Source organism: Balaenoptera borealis (assembly GCF_965194805.1).
Source record: "Balaenoptera borealis genome assembly, chromosome: X".
Lineage (NCBI taxonomy): Eukaryota > Metazoa > Chordata > Mammalia > Artiodactyla > Balaenopteridae > Balaenoptera > Balaenoptera borealis.
The window spans coordinates 32,179,749-32,199,481 of record NC_138881.1 but is presented as its reverse complement, the minus strand read 5'-3'; the positions used below and the strand labels follow the sequence as shown (position 1 = coordinate 32,199,481).

At 35.3% G+C, this 19,733-nt stretch overlaps 1 protein-coding gene across 1 annotated transcript in view; it reads right to left on the bottom strand.

Annotated features, from left to right (window-relative positions):
- Window positions 1-19,733, bottom strand: part of CFAP47 (cilia and flagella associated protein 47) — a 431,032-nt gene that overhangs the window by 372,109 nt on the left and 39,190 nt on the right. The window contains 6 exon segments of the mRNA XM_082377789.1: window positions 6,984-7,225; window positions 7,529-7,745; window positions 15,463-15,559; window positions 15,660-15,843; window positions 16,478-16,630; window positions 19,263-19,476. Coding sequence (XP_082233915.1) covers window positions 6,984-7,225; window positions 7,529-7,745; window positions 15,463-15,559; window positions 15,660-15,843; window positions 16,478-16,630; window positions 19,263-19,476 — 1,107 coding nt within the window.

The window sequence follows — 19,733 nt, the reverse complement described above, 5'->3', positions numbered from 1 at the left end:
TTTTATTTTAATAACTTTATTTTATTTTATTCTTTCTTTCTTTTCTCTCATCCCTTTCCTTCTGAGCCGTGAGGCTGACAGGGTCTTGGTGCCCTAGCCGGGTGTCAGGCCTGTGCCTCTGAGGTGGGAGAGCCAAGTTCAGGACACTGGTTCACCAAAGACCTCCCGGCTCCACATAATATCAAATGGCGAAAGTTCTCCCAGAGATCTCCAGCTCAATGCTAAGACCCAGCTCCACTAAACAAACAGCAAGCTACAGTGCTAGACACCCTATGCCAAACAACTAGCAAGACAGGAACACAAACCCTCCCAATACCAGAGAAGCTGCCTAAAATCATAATAAGGTCAGAGACACCCCAAAACACACCACCGGATGTGGTCCTGCCCACCAGAAAGACAAGATCCAGCCTCATCCACCAGAACGTAGGCACCAGTCCCCTCCAGCAGGAAGCCTACAAAACCAACTGAACCAACCTTAGCCACTGGGGGCAAACACCAAAAACAACGGGAACGACGAACCTGCAGCCTGTGAAAAGGAGAACCCAAACATAGTAAGTTAAGCAAAACGAGGAGACAGAGAAACACATAGCAGATGAAGGAGCAAGGTAAAAACCCACCAGATTAAACAAATGAAGAGAAAATAGGCAGTCTACCTGAAAAAGAATTCAGAGTAATGAGAGTAAAGATGATCCAAAATCTTGGAAATAGAATGGAGAAAATACAAGAAACGTTTAATAAGGACTTACAAGAACTAAAGAGCAAATAAACAATGATGAACAACACAATAAACGAAATTAAAAATTCTCTAGAAGGAATCAATAGCAGAATAACTGAGGCAGAAAAATGGATAAGTGACCTGGAAGATAAAATAGTGGAAATAACTACTACAGAGCAGAATAAAGAAAAAAGAATGAAAAGAATTGAGGACAGTCTCAGAGACTTCTGGGACAACATTAAACGCACCAACATTCGAATTGTAGGGGTTCCCAAAGAAGAAGAGAAAAAGAAAGGGACTGAGAAAATATTTGAAGAGATTACAGTTGAAAACTTCTGTAATATGGGAAAGGAAATAGTCAATCAAGTCCAGGAAGCACAGAGACTCCCAAAAGGGATAAATCCAAGGAGAAACACACCAAGACACATATTATTCAAACTATCAAAATTTAAATACAAAGAAAAAATACTAAAAGCATCAAGGGAAAAACAACAAATAACATACAAGGGAATCCCCATAAGGTTAACAGCTGATCTTTCAGCAGACACTCTGCAAGCCAGAAGGGAGTGGCAGGACATATTTAAAGTGATGAAAGGGAAAAAACCTACAACCAAGATTACTCTACCCAGAAAGGATCTCATTCAGATTCGATGGAGAAATTAAAACCTTTACAGACAAACAAAAGCTAAGAGAATTCAGCAGCACCAAACCAGCTTTACAACAAATGCTAAAGGAACTTCTCTAGGCAGGAAACACAAGAAAAGAAAAGACCAAAAATAACAAACCCAAAATAATTAAGAAAATGGTAATAGGAACATACATATTGATAACTACCTTAAATGTAAATGGATTAAATGCTCCAACCAAAAGATACAGACTGGCTGAATGCATACAAAAACAAGACCCGTATATACGCTATCTAAAAAAGACCCACTTCAGACCTAGGGGCACATACAGACTGAAAGTGAGGGGATGGAAAAAGATACTCCATGCAAATGGAAATCAAAAGAAAGCTGGAGTAGCAATTCTGACAAAATAGACTTTAAAATAAAGACTATTACAAGAGACAAAGAAGGACACTACATAATGATCAAGGGATCAGTCCAAGAAGAAGATATAACAGTTGTAAATATTTATGCACCCAACAGAGGAGAACCTCAATACATAAGGCAAGTGCTAACAGCCACAAAAGGGGAAATCGACAGTAACACAATCATAGTAGGGGACTTTAACACCCCACTTTCACAAAAGGACAGATCATCCAAAATGAAAATAAATAAGGAAACACAAGCTCTAAATGATACGTTAAACAAGATGGACTTAATTGATATTTAGAGGACATTCCATCCAAAAACAACAGAATACAATTTCTTCTCAAATGCTCAAGGAACATTCTCCAGGATAGATCATATATTGGGTCACAAATGAAGCCTTGGTAAATTTAGGAAAATTGAAATCGAATCAAGTATCATTTCTGACCACAACGCTATGAGACTAGATATCAATTACAGGAAAAAAATCTGTAAAAAATACAAACACATGGAAGCTAAACAATACACTACTAAATAACCAAGAGATTACTGAAGAAATCAAAGAGGAAATCAAAAAATACCTAGAAACAAATGACAATGAAAATACGACAACCCAAAACCTATGGGATGTAGCAAAAGCAGTTCTAAGAGGGAAGTTTATAGCAATAAAATCCTACCTCAAGAAACAAGAAACATCTCAAATAAACAACCTAACCTTACAGCTAAAGCAATTAGAGAAAGAAGAACAATAAAGCCCCAAAGTTAGCAGAAGGAAAGAAATCATAAAGATCAGATCAGAGAGAAATGAAGGAAACAATAGCAAAGATCAATAAAACTAAAAGCTGGTTCTTTGAGAAGATAAACAAAATTGACAAACCTTTAGCCAGACTTATCAAGAAAAAAAGGGAAAAGACTCAAATCAATAGAATTAGAAAAGAAAAAGGAGAAGTAACAACTGAGGCTGCAGAAATACAAACAATCATGAGAGATTACTACAAGCAACTATATGCCAATAAAATAGACAACCTGGAAGAACACAATCTTCCAAGACTGAACCAGGAAGAAAGAGAAAATATAAACAGACCAATCACAAGAACTCAAATTGAGACTGTGATTAAAAATCTTCTAGCAAACAAAAGCCCAGGAGCAGATGGCTTCACAGGCAAATTCTATCAAACATTTAGAGAAGAGCTAACACCTATCCTTCTCAAACTCTTCCAAAATATAGCAGAGGGAGGAACACTCCCAAACTCACTCTACGAGGCCATCATCACCCTGATACCAAAACCAGACAAAGATGTCACAAAGAAAGAAAACTACAGGCCAACATCACTGATGAACATAGATGCAAAAATCCTCAACAAAATACTAGCAAACAGAATTCAATAGCACATTAAAAGGATCATATACCATGATCAAGTGGGGCTTATCCCAGGAATGCAAGGATTCTTCAATATACACAAATCAATGTGATAAACCATATTAACAAATTGAAGGAGAAAAACCATATGTTCATCTCAGTAGATGCAGAAAAAGCTTTTGACAAAACTCAACCCCCATTTATGATAAAAACCCTCCAGAAAGCAGGCACAGAGGGAATTTACCTCAACATAATAAATGCCATATATGACAAACCCACAGCCAACATCATTCTCACTGGTGAAAAACTGAAACCATTTCCTCTAAGTTCAGGAAGAAGACAAGGTTGCCCACTCTCACCACTATTATTCAACATAGTTTTGGAAGTTTAAGCCACAGCAATCAGAGAAGAAAAAGTAATAAAAGGAATCCAAATCAGAAAAGAAGAAGTAAAGCTGTCACTGTTTGCAGATGACATGATACTATACATAGAGAATCCTAAAGATGCTACCAGAAAACAACTAGAGCTATTCAATGAATTTGGTAAAGTAGCAGGATACAAAATTAATGCACAGAAATCTCTTGCATTCCTATATACTAATGATGAAAAACCTGAAAGAGAAATCAGGGAAACACTCCCATTTACCATTGCAACAAAAATAATAAAATATCTAGGAATAAACCTACCTAAGGAGACAAAAGACCTGTATGCAGAAAATTATAAGACACTGATGAAAGAAATTAAAGATGATACAAACAGATGGAGAGATACACCATGTTCTTCGATTGGAAGAATCAACATTGTGAAAATGACTATACTACCCAAAGCAATCTACAGATTCAATGCAATCTCTATCAACCTATCTATGGCATTTTCCACAGAACTAGATCAAAAAATTTCACAATTTGTTTGGAAACACAAAAGACCCCGAATAGCCAAAGCAATCTTGAGAAAGAAAAACGGAGCTGGAGGAATCAGGCTCCCTGGCTTCAGACTATACTACAAAGCTACAGTAATCAAGACAGTATGGCACTGGCACAAAAACAGAAATATAGATCAATGGAACAGGATAGAAAGCCCAGAGATAAACCCACACACATATGGTCACCTTATTTTTGATAAAGGAGGCAAGACTATACAATGGGGAAAAGACAGCCTCTTCAATAAGTGGTGCTGGGAAAACTGGACAGCTACATGTAAAAGAATGAAATTAGAACACTCCCTAACACCATACACAAAAATAAACTCAAAATGGATTAAAGACCTATATGTAAGGCCAGACACCATCAAACTCTTAAAGGAAAACATAGGGAGAACACTCTATGAAATCACAGCAAGATCCTTTTTGACCCACCTCCTAGAGAAATGGAAATAAAACCAAAAATAAACAAATGGGACCTAATGAAACTTCAAAGCTTTTGCACAGCAAAGGAAACCATAAATAAGACCAAAAGACAACCCTCAGAATAGGAGAAAATATTTGCAAATGAAGCAACTGACAAAGGATTAATCTCCAAAATTTACAAGCAGCTCATGCAGCTCAATATCAAAAAAACAAATAACCCAATCCAAAAATGGGCAGAAGACCTAAATAGACATTTCTCCAAAGAAGATATACAGATTGCCAACAAACACATGAAAGGATGCTCAACATTATTAATCATTAGAGAAATGCAAATCAAAACTACAGCGAGGTATCACCTCACACCAGTCAGAATGGCCATCATCAAAAAATCTACAAACAATAAATGCTGGAGAGGGTGTGGAGAAAAGGGAACCCTCTTGCGCCGTTGGTGGGAATGTAAATTGATACAGCCACTATGGAGAACAGTACGGAGGTTCCTTAAAAAACTAAAAATAGAACTACCATACAACCCAGCAATCCTACTACTGGGCATATACCCTGAGAAAACCATAATTCAAAAAGGGTCAGGGACCACAAATGTTCATTGCAGCTCTATTTACAATAGCCAGGACATGGAAGCAACCTAAGTGTCCATCAACAGATGAATGGATAAAGAAGATGTGGCACGTATATTCAATGGAATATTACTCAGCCATAGAAAGAAACAAAACTGAGTTATTTGTAGTGAGGTGGATGGACCTAGCGTTTGTCATACAGAGTGAAGTAAGTCAGAAAGAGAAAAACAAATACCGTAAGCTAACACATATATATGGAATCTAAAAAAAATAAAATAAAAATGGTTCAGAAGAACCTAAGGGCAGGACAGAAATAAAGACGCAGACATAGAGAATGGACTTGAGGGCGTGGGGAGGGGGAAGGGTAAGCTGGGACGAAGTGAGAGAGTAGCATTGACATATATATACACTACCAAATGTAAAATAGATAGCTAGTGGGAAGCAGCCACATAGCACAGGGAGATCAGCTCCGTGCTTTGTGACCACCTAGAGGGGTGGGATAGTGAGGGTGGGAGGGAGACGCAAGAGGGAGGAGATATGGGGATATATGTATATGTATAGCTGATTCACTTTGTTATCAAGCAGAAACTAACACACCATTGTAAAGCAATTATACTCCAATCAAGATGTTAAAAACAAAAAGATTTATACAAAGAGGCAAAAACAAAAGTGAGTAATTATTGTATGAATATTCTGAGCAGCAGAAGGAAAATGACATTAGAGAAATCTAGGTATATAATATAAATTATGCATACTTTCCTCGATGCTATATCAAATAGATTCAAGTATTGTATCATTTGTGTTCTAAAAAAATTACAAGTACTTAAAGGCTAATGGTATTATTCATGTTAACACTGTATTTGGAATTAAATGTCTCTGTGTTTTTTGCTTTGATTTAACAAAATGTAAGAGGTGTTATGAGCAACCCAAAGAAAAGAAAATACTAAAACCTCCCTGTAAAAATAGAGTACTAAAAACCATGAGAAGTTTATAACATTGTAATTCCACTTTTGACAAATGAAGCAGTTTCACAGCATTTCCATGGCAGCCACAAGCCCAGCCACTCAACACTGGCTAGGATGCAGAAATACAAGGAAAAGTACCTGGGCACTGTGCTTTTCTGACACCCTTAGTGCCATATCACGTGCTTGATCAGAACCTATAGCTGGAATGCAGATAATATAACTACAATTGATATCTGTTCAAAAAGACTGGAGAAGGTTTATCTAGAATCTCTGAAATCTGCAGAAATATTTTCTTTTTCTTCTCTGATCATTTACTCCACTTTTTTCTAGTTTGGGGCAGGACCCAGTATTTCCAGTATTAATAACAACAACAACAAAAAAGAGCTTGGTCAAATGAATCTGCTAAATATTGATAGAAGTATACCTCGAATGCTTAATAAATTATAATCTGGGATTGTGCTAAATCTATCCAGATTAATAAAAAGATTAAATATGGTTATATCAATGATCTCCAGCCATAATAAAGGGACAGTCCTCCTCTTCCACTTGTTAAATTTGTCAACATCTCCACCTATATCTGCACTAAGATTAAGTGAACTTAAATTAATACTCGAGCTTGTTTATAACACTCCCTGTTACCAACACTGGTAGAGTTATATAGAAGTCATGATTTGGGAATGACTGATATTCACAGGAAAAGCACCTAAGGCAAGAATTCAACAAACCAGGACTCCTCTGTGACCTGAAGTATAGTCTACTTAGATCGCAAATGAAGACTATTTCTAAATTAGAGATAAAGAGGGAGGGAGGGGGAGAGGAAGGGAAGGATGTAAGGAAGGAAGGAGGAAAGGAATGTCCCATTGTCCCAAGACCATTTGTGATTTACTTCTACGTTCTTATCACCGTTATACAGTACACACTCCAGATATGATTAATGCCTGAATACATGAATAAATGAATGTCTAAATCAAACAAACAGAATAAACTATCACCTTTAGCTGGACGAATGGAAAATGCCATCCCTTTTCCTGTATTTATCGGTTGCCATTCAAATTGGACAAAATAATTCTGAGGATTATACAACCTAACCATCCCCCTAAAACATGTTTTCACCAAGAAACCTTGTGGTCTCAGTACTAGCTCATTAGCAGATAGCTCAAGTTTTACTGGCAAGACAACTGCCATCACTAGGATGTGCCCACCAGGCATATTGTTCACTATAAAGGTGAAAGACCTGTAACACAGCAAAGGCATCCAAATTTAACTGATAACACCTCTTAACTGAATGGTAGAATTCAGTTACATGTAAAAATGCATATATTATTGATTGACATCAACAATTCTTAGTAAACAATATCAAAATAATTATGAAAGGTAATTAGACTACCATTGAAATATGAATCTACAAATCTACAAATTGCTGCACATGTAGTTTCTATGTTTGGGGACCAAACATAATATATACTACAATAATTGGGGTAAATATACAAAAGGACATTTTGATTCTAGCAAACAGAAATTTGAAAATAAATCCTACTTCCAAAATTTTCCAATAGTGGGAGATTCAAATATCACTGAAACATAAGTACTAGCTGTAGGTGGAATCACATATGAAAATTGGTTGGTTTTCTGAAGTTCTTGCAAACTAACATCTAACTGGATCAAAATATGAATAGGTAGCATATTAATAACATGTAGTAGATGAGTATTTGTTGAGTTCACACAAACATCACCAAAGTTAAGGACAGAGGGCCTTGAAAAAATGAAAAGTTACTAAGTTTAATGTTGACAAATGTGTTCATTGACTTATTTAAGTTTCCATACTATATGCTGATCGATTAATTCGTTAAAAATAGTACTTAAAATATTTACTATAATATCAGAAATTATTAACAGAGCTTTTTATCTAAATGTCCATAATTTGAGGTGATTGGCCAAAATTCAATACATATTGTGATTATATGGAAAATTACATGACAAAATTATTAGCACTAATTATAACTCAGTACATGAATTTGCATTTTCCTACACCCTCTCCACTCCCATAAATGCATTTATGTTCACTTATCCAGAATTTACAGAAATTGGTAACTTCCCATGACTCACTGTTTAAATTTTAAGTTTTCCCCTTTAAATGCTAGAAGTTTTTACATCATAACAATCTTCATTATGTCTTATCCTGCTTTTTTAACAGCTTAATTTTAACTGGTATACAGCAAACTGTACATATTTAAAGTACAGAATTCCGTAAGTGTTGACATATATATACACCTGTATACAGGTAAAATACCTGAAACGATCACCACAATGAAGAGAGTGAACATCCATCACTCCAAAAAGTATTCTTGGCCCCTTTATAGTTTCTCCCTACCACCATCCTCTGTATTCCCCCTTTCCAGACAACCACTCATCTGCTTTATGTCACTATAGATCACTTTGCATCTTCTAGACTTTAATATGAGTGGAATAATACAGCATGTATGGTTTTTCCCTGATTTCTTTCACTCAGCAAACTCTCTGGAGATCCATTTAAGATGTTTCGTGTGTCAACAGTCCATTCCTTTATATTACTAAGTAGTAGTCCATTATAGGTGAATGTTTATATATCACCTGTTAACACTTCGATTCTTCCCAGGTATGGCCTATTAAAATTAAGGATGCTAAAACATTTGCGAACAAGTATTTGTTTGAAAATATGCCCTCATTTCTTTTAGATAAATATCTAGGAGTATAATGGATGGGTAATATGGTACATGTGTGTTTAAATGTTTAAGAAACTGCCAAACTGCTTTAAAGTGGTTGTATAATTTCACATTCCCACTAGCAGTGTACAAGAGTCCCAGTTCCCTCACATCTTCAGCAACAATTGAAATGGTAAGTTTTTCAGCCATTCTAATAGAATAATAGCAGTATCTCATTGTGGTTTTATTTTGTGTTTCCCTTACAATGAACAATGTTGGGCATCTTTCCATGTGCTTATTTGTCATATCTTCTATAAGGAAGGAAGCACATGGCTTATGATCTATTTTGATTTAGTTTCGGCACATGATATAAGGTATGGCTACAAACTCCTTTTTTTTCTTTTTTTTTGGTGTGTGACTTTCATGTTCTAGCACTACTTTTTTTTTTTTTTAATCACAGCCATACTAACACATGTGATGTGGTTTCTCACTGGTTTTGATTTGTATTTCACTAATGACTAATGATATTGAGCATCTTTTCATGTGCTTACAGAGCATTTGTATGTCTTCTTGGGAGAAATGTCTATTCAAGTCTTGTGCATTTTTAATTGTGTTTCTTGTTGTTGAGTTGTAGGAGTTCTTTATACATCCTGGACATTAATCACTTATCAAATATATTATTTGCAAATACTTTTTCATATTATGAAGGTTGTCTTTTCACTCTATTGTGTCCTTTGATGCACAAAAAAGTTTTTCATTTTGATGAAATCTGGTTTATTTTTTCCTTTGTTGCCTATGCTTTTGGTGTCATATCCAAGAAATGATTGCCAAACCCAATGCCATGAAAAATTTCACCTGTTTTCTTCTAAGAGTTTTATAGTTTTAGCTCTTAAGTTTAGGTCTTTGATCCATATTGAGTTAATTTTTGTATATGGTCACATTCTTTTTTTTTTTTTTTTAAACGTCTTTATTGGAGTATAACTGCTTTACAATGGTGTGTTAGTTTCTGCTTTATAACAAAGTGAATCAGTTATACATATACATATGTTCCCATATCTCTTCCCTCTTGCATCTCCCTCCCTCCCACCCTCCCTATCCCACCCCTCTAGGTGGTCACAAAGCACCGAGCTGATCTCCCTGTGCTATGCAGCTGCTTCCCACTAGCTATCTATTTTACGTTTGGTAGTGTATATATGTCCATGCCACTCTCTCACTTTGTCACAGCTTGCCCTTCCCCCTCCCCATATCCTCAAGTCCGTTCTCTAGTAGGTCTGTAGCACTACTTATTGAAAAGACTATGCTTTCTGCACCTTTTTGAACCTCAATGCCTTTTACCTTTGTCAAAATTCAATTATCCAATATATATAGGTCTATTTCTGAACCTTACTTATGTTTCATTGGTCTATATTTATGCCAATAACATACAGTTTGGCTTACTATAGCTTTATAATAAATCTTGAAATCAAGCAGTGTTTTATCTCCAACATGTTTTCCTTTTTCAAAACTGTTTTGACTCTTCTAATTACATTGCATTTCCATGTGAATTTTAAAATGAGCCTGTCAATTTCTACAAAAGATCCTGATGGGATTTTGGTTGGAACTGTGGTGAATCTGTAGATTATATGGATCGTTTTTGCATATCTTCTATGTCTCTGCATAACTTTTTGAAGAAATGGAATACAGGTACAATAACTGTTTTAGTGTCATTGTCTGATAATTCTAACCTACGTATCAGTATTAATCAGATTTAACTGATTAATAATTCTCTTTATTATGGGTTGTATTTTCCTGCTTCTTCTTATGTATTGTAATCTTTGTTTGGATGTCAATATAGTAAATTTTACCTCATTAGGTACTGGATACTTTTTCATATTTCTATAATGTTCTTGAGCTCTGCTCTGGAAGGAAGTTACCTTAAAACAGACTGGTCTGGGACTCCCCTGGTGGCGCAGTGGTTAGGAACCCGCCTGCCAATGCAGGGGACTCGGGTTCGAGCCCTGGTCTGGGAAGATCCCACATGCCGCGGAGCAACTAGACCCATGCGCCACAGCTGCTGAGCCTGCACTCTGGAGCCCGTGAGCCACAACTACTGAGCCTGTGTGCCACAACTACTGAAGCCCGTGCACCTAGAGCCCACGCTCCACAACAGGAGAAGCCACTGCAATGAGAAGCCCGTGCACCTCAACGAAAACCCAACACCTCCAATAAATAAATAAATAAATAAAAAACAAAAAAAAAAAACAGACTGGTCCTTCCAGATCTTTCTTTTATGAATGTTACCCGGGTCCAGAGCAGTGCTTTAAAGAGTAATAATTATTCTCCACTACTGAGGTAAGAACTTCCTGAGTACTCTGCCTCAATGTCCCATGAATTATGAGGTTTCAGTACTGGTTGAGGCAAGCAATACAGAGGTGAGCCAGAAATATTAAGACAGAAATACAAGAACAAGACAGACAAAGTGGGTCTAATAAGATCCTATTTATACCTAGAATAACCAAAGCAATCCTGAAAAAGAAGAGCAAATTTGGAGGACGTGCACTTACTGATTTCAAAACTTACCATAAAGCTACTTATCGACAGTATAGAATTGTCATTGGGATAGACATACAGATCAATGGACCAGAATTAAGAATCCAGAAACAAACCTTGACACATTTGGTCATTTGATTTTCGACAAAGGTGTCAAGGCATTCAATGAGAAATGATAGTATTTTCAACAAATGGTGCTGGGACCATTGAATATCCATATATAACAATATGAATTTAGACGCAACTCATACCATAAACAAAAATTTTTAAAACATAAAAAGGAATTGCAGTGCTAAACATAAGATCTAAAAATCTTATGGCGGATATCACAAAAAAAAGAAAATTACAGACCAATATCACTGATGAACATAGATGCAAAATCCTCAACAAAATACTAGCAAACAGAATCCAACAACACATTAAAAGGATCATACCCACCTAGAGGGGTGGGATGGGGAGGGTGGGAGGGAGGGAGATGCAAGAGGGAAGAGATATGGGAACATATTGTATGTGTATAACTGATTCACTTTGTTATAAAGCAGAAGCTAACACACCATTGTAAGGCAATTATACTTCAATAAAGATGTTTAAAATAAATAAATAAATAAATAAAATAAAATAAAATAAAAGGATCATACACCACGATCAAGTGGGATTTATCCCAGGGATGCAAGGATTCTTCAATATACGCAAATCAATCAATGTGACACACCATGTTAACAAACTGAAGAATAAAAACCATATGATCATCTCAATACATGCAGAAAAAGCTTTTGACAAAATTCAACACCCACTTATTATAAAAACTCTCCAGAAAGTGGGCACAGAGGGAACCTACCTCAACATAATAAAGGCCATATACGACAAACCCACAGCAAACATCACTCCCAACGGTGAAAAACTGAAAGCATTTCCTCTAAGATCAGGAATGAGACAAGGATGTCCACTCTCACCACTATTATTCAACATAGTTTTGGAAGTCCTAGCCACAGCAATCAGAGAAGAAAAAGAAACAAAGGAATACAAATTGGAAAAGAAGTAAAACTGTCACTGTTTGCAAATGACATGATACTATACATAGAGAATCCTAAAACTGCCACCAGAAAACTGCTAGAGCTAATTAATGAATTTGGTAAAGTTGCAGGATACAAAATTAATGCACAGAAATCTCTTGCATTCCTATACACTAATGATGAAAAACCTGAAAGAGAAATTAGGGAAACACTCCCATTTACCATTGCAACAAAAAGAATAAAATACCTAGGAATAAACCTACCTAGGGAGACAAAAGACCTGTATGCAGAAAACTATAAGACACTGATGAAAGAAATTAAAGATGATACCAACAGATGGAGAGATATACCATGTTCTTGGATTGGAAGAATCAGTACTGTGAAAATGACTATACTACCCAAAGCAATCTACAGATTCAATGCAATCCCTATCAAATTACCAATGGCATTTTTTACAGAACTAGAACAAATCATCTTAAAATTTGTATGGAGACACAAAAGACCCTGAATAGCCAAAGCAGTCTTGAGGGGAAAAAACGGAGCTGGAGGAATCAGACTCCCTGACTTCAGACTATACTACAAAGCTACAGTAATCAAGACAATATGGTACTGGCACAAAAACAGAAACATAGATCAATGGAACAAGATAGAAAGCCCAGAGATAAACCCACGCACCTATGGTCAACTAATCTATGACAAAGGAGGCAAAGATATACAATGGAGAAAAGACAGTCTCTTCAATAAATGGTGCTGGGAAAACTGGACAGCTACATGTAAAAGAATGAAATTAGAATACTCCCTAACACCATACACAAAAATAAACTCAAAATGGATTCGAGACCTAAATGTAAGACTGGACACTATAAAACTCTTAGAGGAAAACATAGGAAGAACACTCTTTGACATAAATCGCAGCAAGATCTTTTTTGATCCACCTCCTAGAGTAATGGAAATAAAAACAAAAATAAACAAATGGGACCTAATGAAACTTCAAAGCTTTTGCACAGCAAAGGAAACCATAAACAAGACGAAAAGACAACCCTCAGAATGGGAGAAAATATTTGCAAACGAATCAACGGACAAAGGATTAATCTCCAAAATATATAAACAGCTCATTCAGCTCAATATTAAAGAAACAAACAACCCAATCCAAAAAGGGGCAGAAGACCTAAATAGACATTTCTCCAAAGAAGACATACAGACGGCCAAGAAGCACATGAAAAGATGCTCAACATCACTAACCATTAGACAAATGCAAATCAAAACTACAATGAGGTATCACCTCACACCAGTTAGAATGGGCATCATCAGAAAATCTACAAACAACAAATGCTGGAGAGGGTGTGGAGAAAAGGGAACCCTCTTGCACTTTTGGTGGGGATGTAAATTGATACAGCCACTATGGAGAACAGTATGGAGGTTCCTTAAAAAACTAAAAATAGAATTACCATATGACCCAGCAATCCCACTACTGCGCATATACCCTGAGAAAACCATAATTCAAACAGACACATACACCCCAATGTTCATTGCAGCACTATTTACAATAGCCAGGTCATGGAAGCAACCTAAATGCCCATCAACAGACGAATGGATAAAGAAGTTGTGGTACATATATACAATGGAATATTACTCAGCCATAAAAAGAACGAAATTGAGTCATTTGTTGAGACGTGGATCGATCTAGAGACTGTCATACAGAGTGAAGTAAGTCAGAAAGAGAAAAACAAATATCGTATATTAACGCATGTATGTGGCACCTAGAAAAATGGTACAGATGAACCGGTTTGCAGGGCAGAAGTTGAGACACAGATGTAGAGAACAAACGTATGGACACCAAGGGGGGAAAACTGCGGTGGGGTGGGGATGGTGGTGTGCTGAATTGGGCGATTGGGATTGACATGTATACACTGATATGTATAAAACTGATGACTGATTTAAAAATAAATAAATAATAATTTTAAAAAAAGTTATCAGAGGATAAATAAATTGTGATATATTCAAACAATGGATTACAACTCAGGAAGCAAAAAGAATGAAGTACTGAAAAAATATATATATATATAAAATGTTTAAAAGGAAATAGGAGAAAATATTTGTGACCTTGAGCTAGCTAAAGATTGTTGGGCATGATATGAAAAGCATGATCTGTAAAAGTAAAAAATTTAGTAAATTCAATTTCATTTAAATTAAAAATTTCTGTGCTTTAAACAACATTATTAAGAAAATGAAAAGAAAAAAAAAAAAAAACACCAAGCCACAGACTTAGGGAAAATATTTGGAAATCATATATCTGATAAAAAACTTGTATTCAGAATACATAAACAATTCCTACAACTCTATAATGAGAAGGTAAATATTCAAGTTAAAAATTGGGCAAAGACATTTCTCCAAATAAGATATACAATTTAAATAGTTGTACCTCTAAGTAAATGCATGAAAATATATTCAACATCTTAGTCAAAAAGGAAATGCAAATCAAAATCACAATGAGAGAACATTTTGCACCTGCTAGGATGGCTGTAATCAAAAAGACAGAAAATAACAATTGCTGGTGAAAATGTGGAGAAACTGTAACCCTAATACACTGTTGGAGGGATTGTAACTTGATGCAGTCACTGTGGAAAATTTTTGGCAATTTCTTTAAAAGTTAGACACAAACTTACCATATGACTCAGCAATTCTACTCCTAGGAATCTAACCAAAAGAAATAAAAACATATGTTCACTCGAAGAATTATATGTGAGTGTTTATAGCAGAAATATTCACAATAGCCTCAAACTGGAAATAGCTCAATGTCCATCAACTGGTAAATGGATAAACAAAATGTGGTATTCCTAATAAAATGAGATACTATTTAGATACAAAAAGGAACAAAATATTTATACCTACTACCACATGGATGAACCTTACCAACATTATGCTAAGCTAAAGAAACAATATAAGGGAAACCACATATTATATGATTCTTTTTACATGAAATGTTCAGAATAGGCAAATCTATAGAGATAGAAAGCTAATTAATGGTTGCCTGGGGCTAGGGCTGGGAATTGGGAGTAACTTGCATATAGACATGAGGGTGATGGCAGCACTGTAAAACTGAATTGTGATGACGGTTGCATAAACCTGTAAATTCACTGAAATTCATTGATTTTCATGCTTTGACCTGGTGAATTTTATGTAATATAAATTATACTTCAATAAATCTGTTAAAAAAAATTGTTCAGTAGTTTTTTATAGATTCTTACCAACAATTACTTGATGAATTTGCTTTGGTGTCAAGATTAAGCTGCAATCATGTTTTTCATGGGGTGAGGATGGGTCTGCTTTAAGTCCTTTGAGAACCTGTGAGAAATCACATTATTCCAAAATTAATTGTTCAATATTAGCAAAAGATATTTTAAGAATTCTCATGGTATAATAAAATGTAAAATATTGCACATGCCTTTCTTCTCAAAGACTCTGTCTCTGTGGATGCTATATTTCTGGTACTTAGCAATTGGTTACATTTGATCCGACGCTGTGCTGAAGATAACTCTTCTATTTCCGCTTCTGAGAGTGTGGGTGACTTTAGACCCGATGCTGGCTGTAATCCTATGTCTGTATCATTATATGAGTACATGTGTTTCCTAGTGAAATCATAATAATAATTAACTGAGGCTAAGTCTTTTAGAAAATACATCAGTAAATCCAAATACTCCCCATAGTACATGCTGTTACTGACCCACTCAGATCCACTGAAGCAGACAGAAGCACTAACCTGCATAAAATTGCCCTCTGTTGAGGGGACCCCATTCTCAAACACCTCCTCAAGGAAGCTACGCCCACCCTACCATACCCAAGGACAGCTCACAGTCAATGACTCAAGGCAGGAACAACAACATGGTATAATTTATGCTCAAAAGACCCTAGGTATCAGGCTGAGAGTAAACTTTATTTGAAACACATTATTTCTGAGTTCTCTCTTCTGCCCTCTCCTGCTTTCCTCATATTGTGCAGGTGTCTCCCAAAAGAACATGCTCCAAAAATCACATGTGCTGGAATTCCTGTCTCAGAATCTGCTTCTGGGGAAGTCCACCCAAGACATTCCCAAATCAAAAGTAGAAAAGGAAATAAATGCAGTTAAAGTAGTTCAATGTTTTGCTATTTTCATACATGAAAAGTCATTTAAATCACTAAAAACAACCTAAAGAGTAAAGAAAAAAATTCTGGCTCTACAGGCACCATGCTCTGTTCCACACTGTTTGAGGAAGTGAACTTTACCTCTGTTCTTCTTTCTGCAGGCGCACATTTCTTAAATATTTAATGTATCCTGCATAATGCTTTTCATGTGCTTTCTTTTCTATTTTTTCAAATTTAGTATATGCAGAATCAGGATCCACATAGTTATATCTTGGAATCTTTGTGAAAATCGTCCTACAATATGAGCAAGACATGTTAATATTTAGGTGTATATATATGCATTTATTCAATCAGTATTTACTGAGTGCCTCCTATGCCAGGAGTTGGGCACAGAATGGTGAACAGGACAGATTCTAGTCCTTTTATATACCAAGACATTATTACATGTAGAAATAGAATGATATCTAATTTTCTTCTTAACCTAATCACAGGAAATCCCTAAGGTCATTGGGAAGAAGTAGCACCTACCCTAAACCCACTCTTGGAGTATTAGTCAAGTAGGCAGTTTGGGCAGTTCTAGATTACAGATGCAACTAGATCTGAAGCTGATTAGTGTTTCCTAACAGTTAATTACTTTTAGATCACTGTGATCAAAATCAGAAAAGAATATATAGAATAATGAATCCTTTTGTTAAATCATGCTTTCTTAGTATCTCAGAGCTTATGAAATAACCATCAGCAATAAATCTATACAGAGAAAAAAAAATCAAAAGAAGAACTGCAAACTACTCTACATCTCACATTCACTCAACTGGATGCATGCACTTCCTTTCACCTACCACATATTTTCCATAAAAAGAAAAAGTACAATTATTCACATCTTTTGGCCTTAGGCTACCTCAGTCTTCAGCAAGTTTTAGTAATCATTGAGATTCTCACCCTTAATAATTAACTCCTAAGTATAAACCTAGTAGTCATATACAGTCAAATGAAATTTAATCCAGTATCGAATATTTCTTCCTGTTTTTGATAATTCCTCAGTGGTAACAGTAATACAGCTTGAACTGAGTTAAAGTCTTTAAGAGAGTGAGGCAATAAGAGAGAAACAAATGCTTTGTTACTCAGATAGTTGTTGATATATTCAAATCTCCCTTCAGGCTCTGGGATCCTTAACCACCTTTAGAACCTAGAAATAATTCCTATATCTGAAGTCCCTATCTCTGTAACAAGGAGAAAAGGAGGGACTTAAAAAGAAGTAGTACAGGAGGTGCCTGAAGTGACAAAGAGCTGGTTACTAACATATCTAAATGCTTATCAGCTCCTTAAAGAATAAACTTTAAGAAATACCTCTGCAACTTTGAGTAGGTGATTTTTTTTTAATGTGCAAAGTACAGACAACAAAAATTACTATGTAAATAAAGCATTTTTCCTCATTTATTAAAAAAATTTTTACTGAATGCCTACTATACACTAAACACAAGACATATACTGCATTAAATAAAACTAGACAAAAATTCTTACCTTATTTTCTTCTCAAAAATTGAAAAGGTAAAAAGCATTAAAAAATAAAACAGCAATTATAATTACCAACAACTTAATACACTATAAAATTTCATTACTTAAATTTTCATTACTATTTGCTAGCCAGAAAATAACTGGACTAAATTTTGTATTTCTGTTAGCATGGAAAAGAGTAAATTGAGAAAAATAATTATGGCCATGGGACACTTACGTTAGCCTTCTTCAAAAAAATCCTGGCATTTTGAGATCATCTGATTAATACTTAGACAGGAACAAAATGTTACTGTTAAATTAACACATTATATCTCTATATAGATATATTTGTATAAGCATAGGAAAGAACTGAAAATGATACATTTAAAAATTATTTCCAGCAGCTACCTCTGCAGGGTGGGATGAGTTTTCCTTTTTTATATTGTATAATTATTTAAAATGGAGTCTGCATAATTTTTATGCTTGTGTGTTTTATGGTACTTGTCAAGTAAAAAAAGAGATATAAAGACTGCTGTGGATGGAATTTGTAAAATAAAATCATAAAATAGACTATATAAAAACCCAGAATTTTCCAATTGTGGATAATAAAACAATTATGGACTAAAAAATCAAATGGTATTTTAAGAAAATGACTATAAAAGTAAGTGAACTTGAAGACTCACCAAAGGTAAAGAGACAAGTAGAGAAAGCCCAGGGACATGGTCAAGTATAGACAGTTAAACAAGTAGGCAGAAAAGAAACCCAGTTCATCCTCAAATGTGTAAAAACCATTCCTGAGCTAATGGCCCAAATAAAGATGTCAGGTTGACTGGGTTTATTCTCACTAAGCATTGACATGGTAGTAATTTCTTGAAAATGGGGTAATTTTTAAATTGAGGCTTACTATCACTCATAGTCCTTATAATTGGGGAGGTTTTAGTTCACTTTGGGAAAGGTTATTGGAAATGTGACTTTGAGGGGATTGAACAAAGATGATAGCATAGGGATGAAGATAATGACAATGAAGACGAGAACAACTTGTTTATCACAGTTTAAAATTTTTCATCTTAGATAAATTCAGGCTCTTAGCCATAATTAATGAACATGACTACTCTGAGGACTGTATACATTTCCAAAAGTGATTATTTCTATTATTCTTCTCTACTTGTTAACAGCATATTTTAAGAATCATCTGGTAAACCATTCACAAGTCCTGGCAAGTACGCAATAGAGATGAGAGGTTAGATAATAGCATTCAGCAACCACTCCTCTGATGTAAAAGAGAAAAAAAAAAAAGAGAGAAAATTTAATTTTACTACTATTATTATTATTACCATCACTAATTTGTTACAGCAGGATCTGGTAAGATCTCTGCATGTCATGCTGGTTATTGTATCTTACAAAATTTCAGGTTTTTAATATAGCACATTACCTGAAATGTTTATGCTCTTCTCCAGACCGGATACTTGCAGCTCGGTCATTGGGAAAGGCTATCAGAGCATCCTTTATTAACTCCTTACTTGTGTTATGATTGTGAATGTGTGCCGTGGTTGATTGAAGCATTGCGACAGGTGCATGGTCCTTGTATTTTGCCAAGTCTTTCACCACAAACTGTCCCATAGGATTACTGATCAAAGGGGATATACCTTTTAGAGAATTGAATATTAAGTGTAAATATGGTTTTTTTTGAATTTCCATGAATTAATTACTACACTAGACCACTGGTTCCAACTTAAAGCTAAATCCCTAAGCAAATTCAGAAAATATGAATAATTCATTTAATAAATGGATCTACATAAAACAATTTAGCAAAATAATGCATGCATAAGTAATAAAAATGCATGCAAAAAAACTAAAACATGGTAACTTGAAGGACTGGGTTGGCACACATGAAACTGAAATT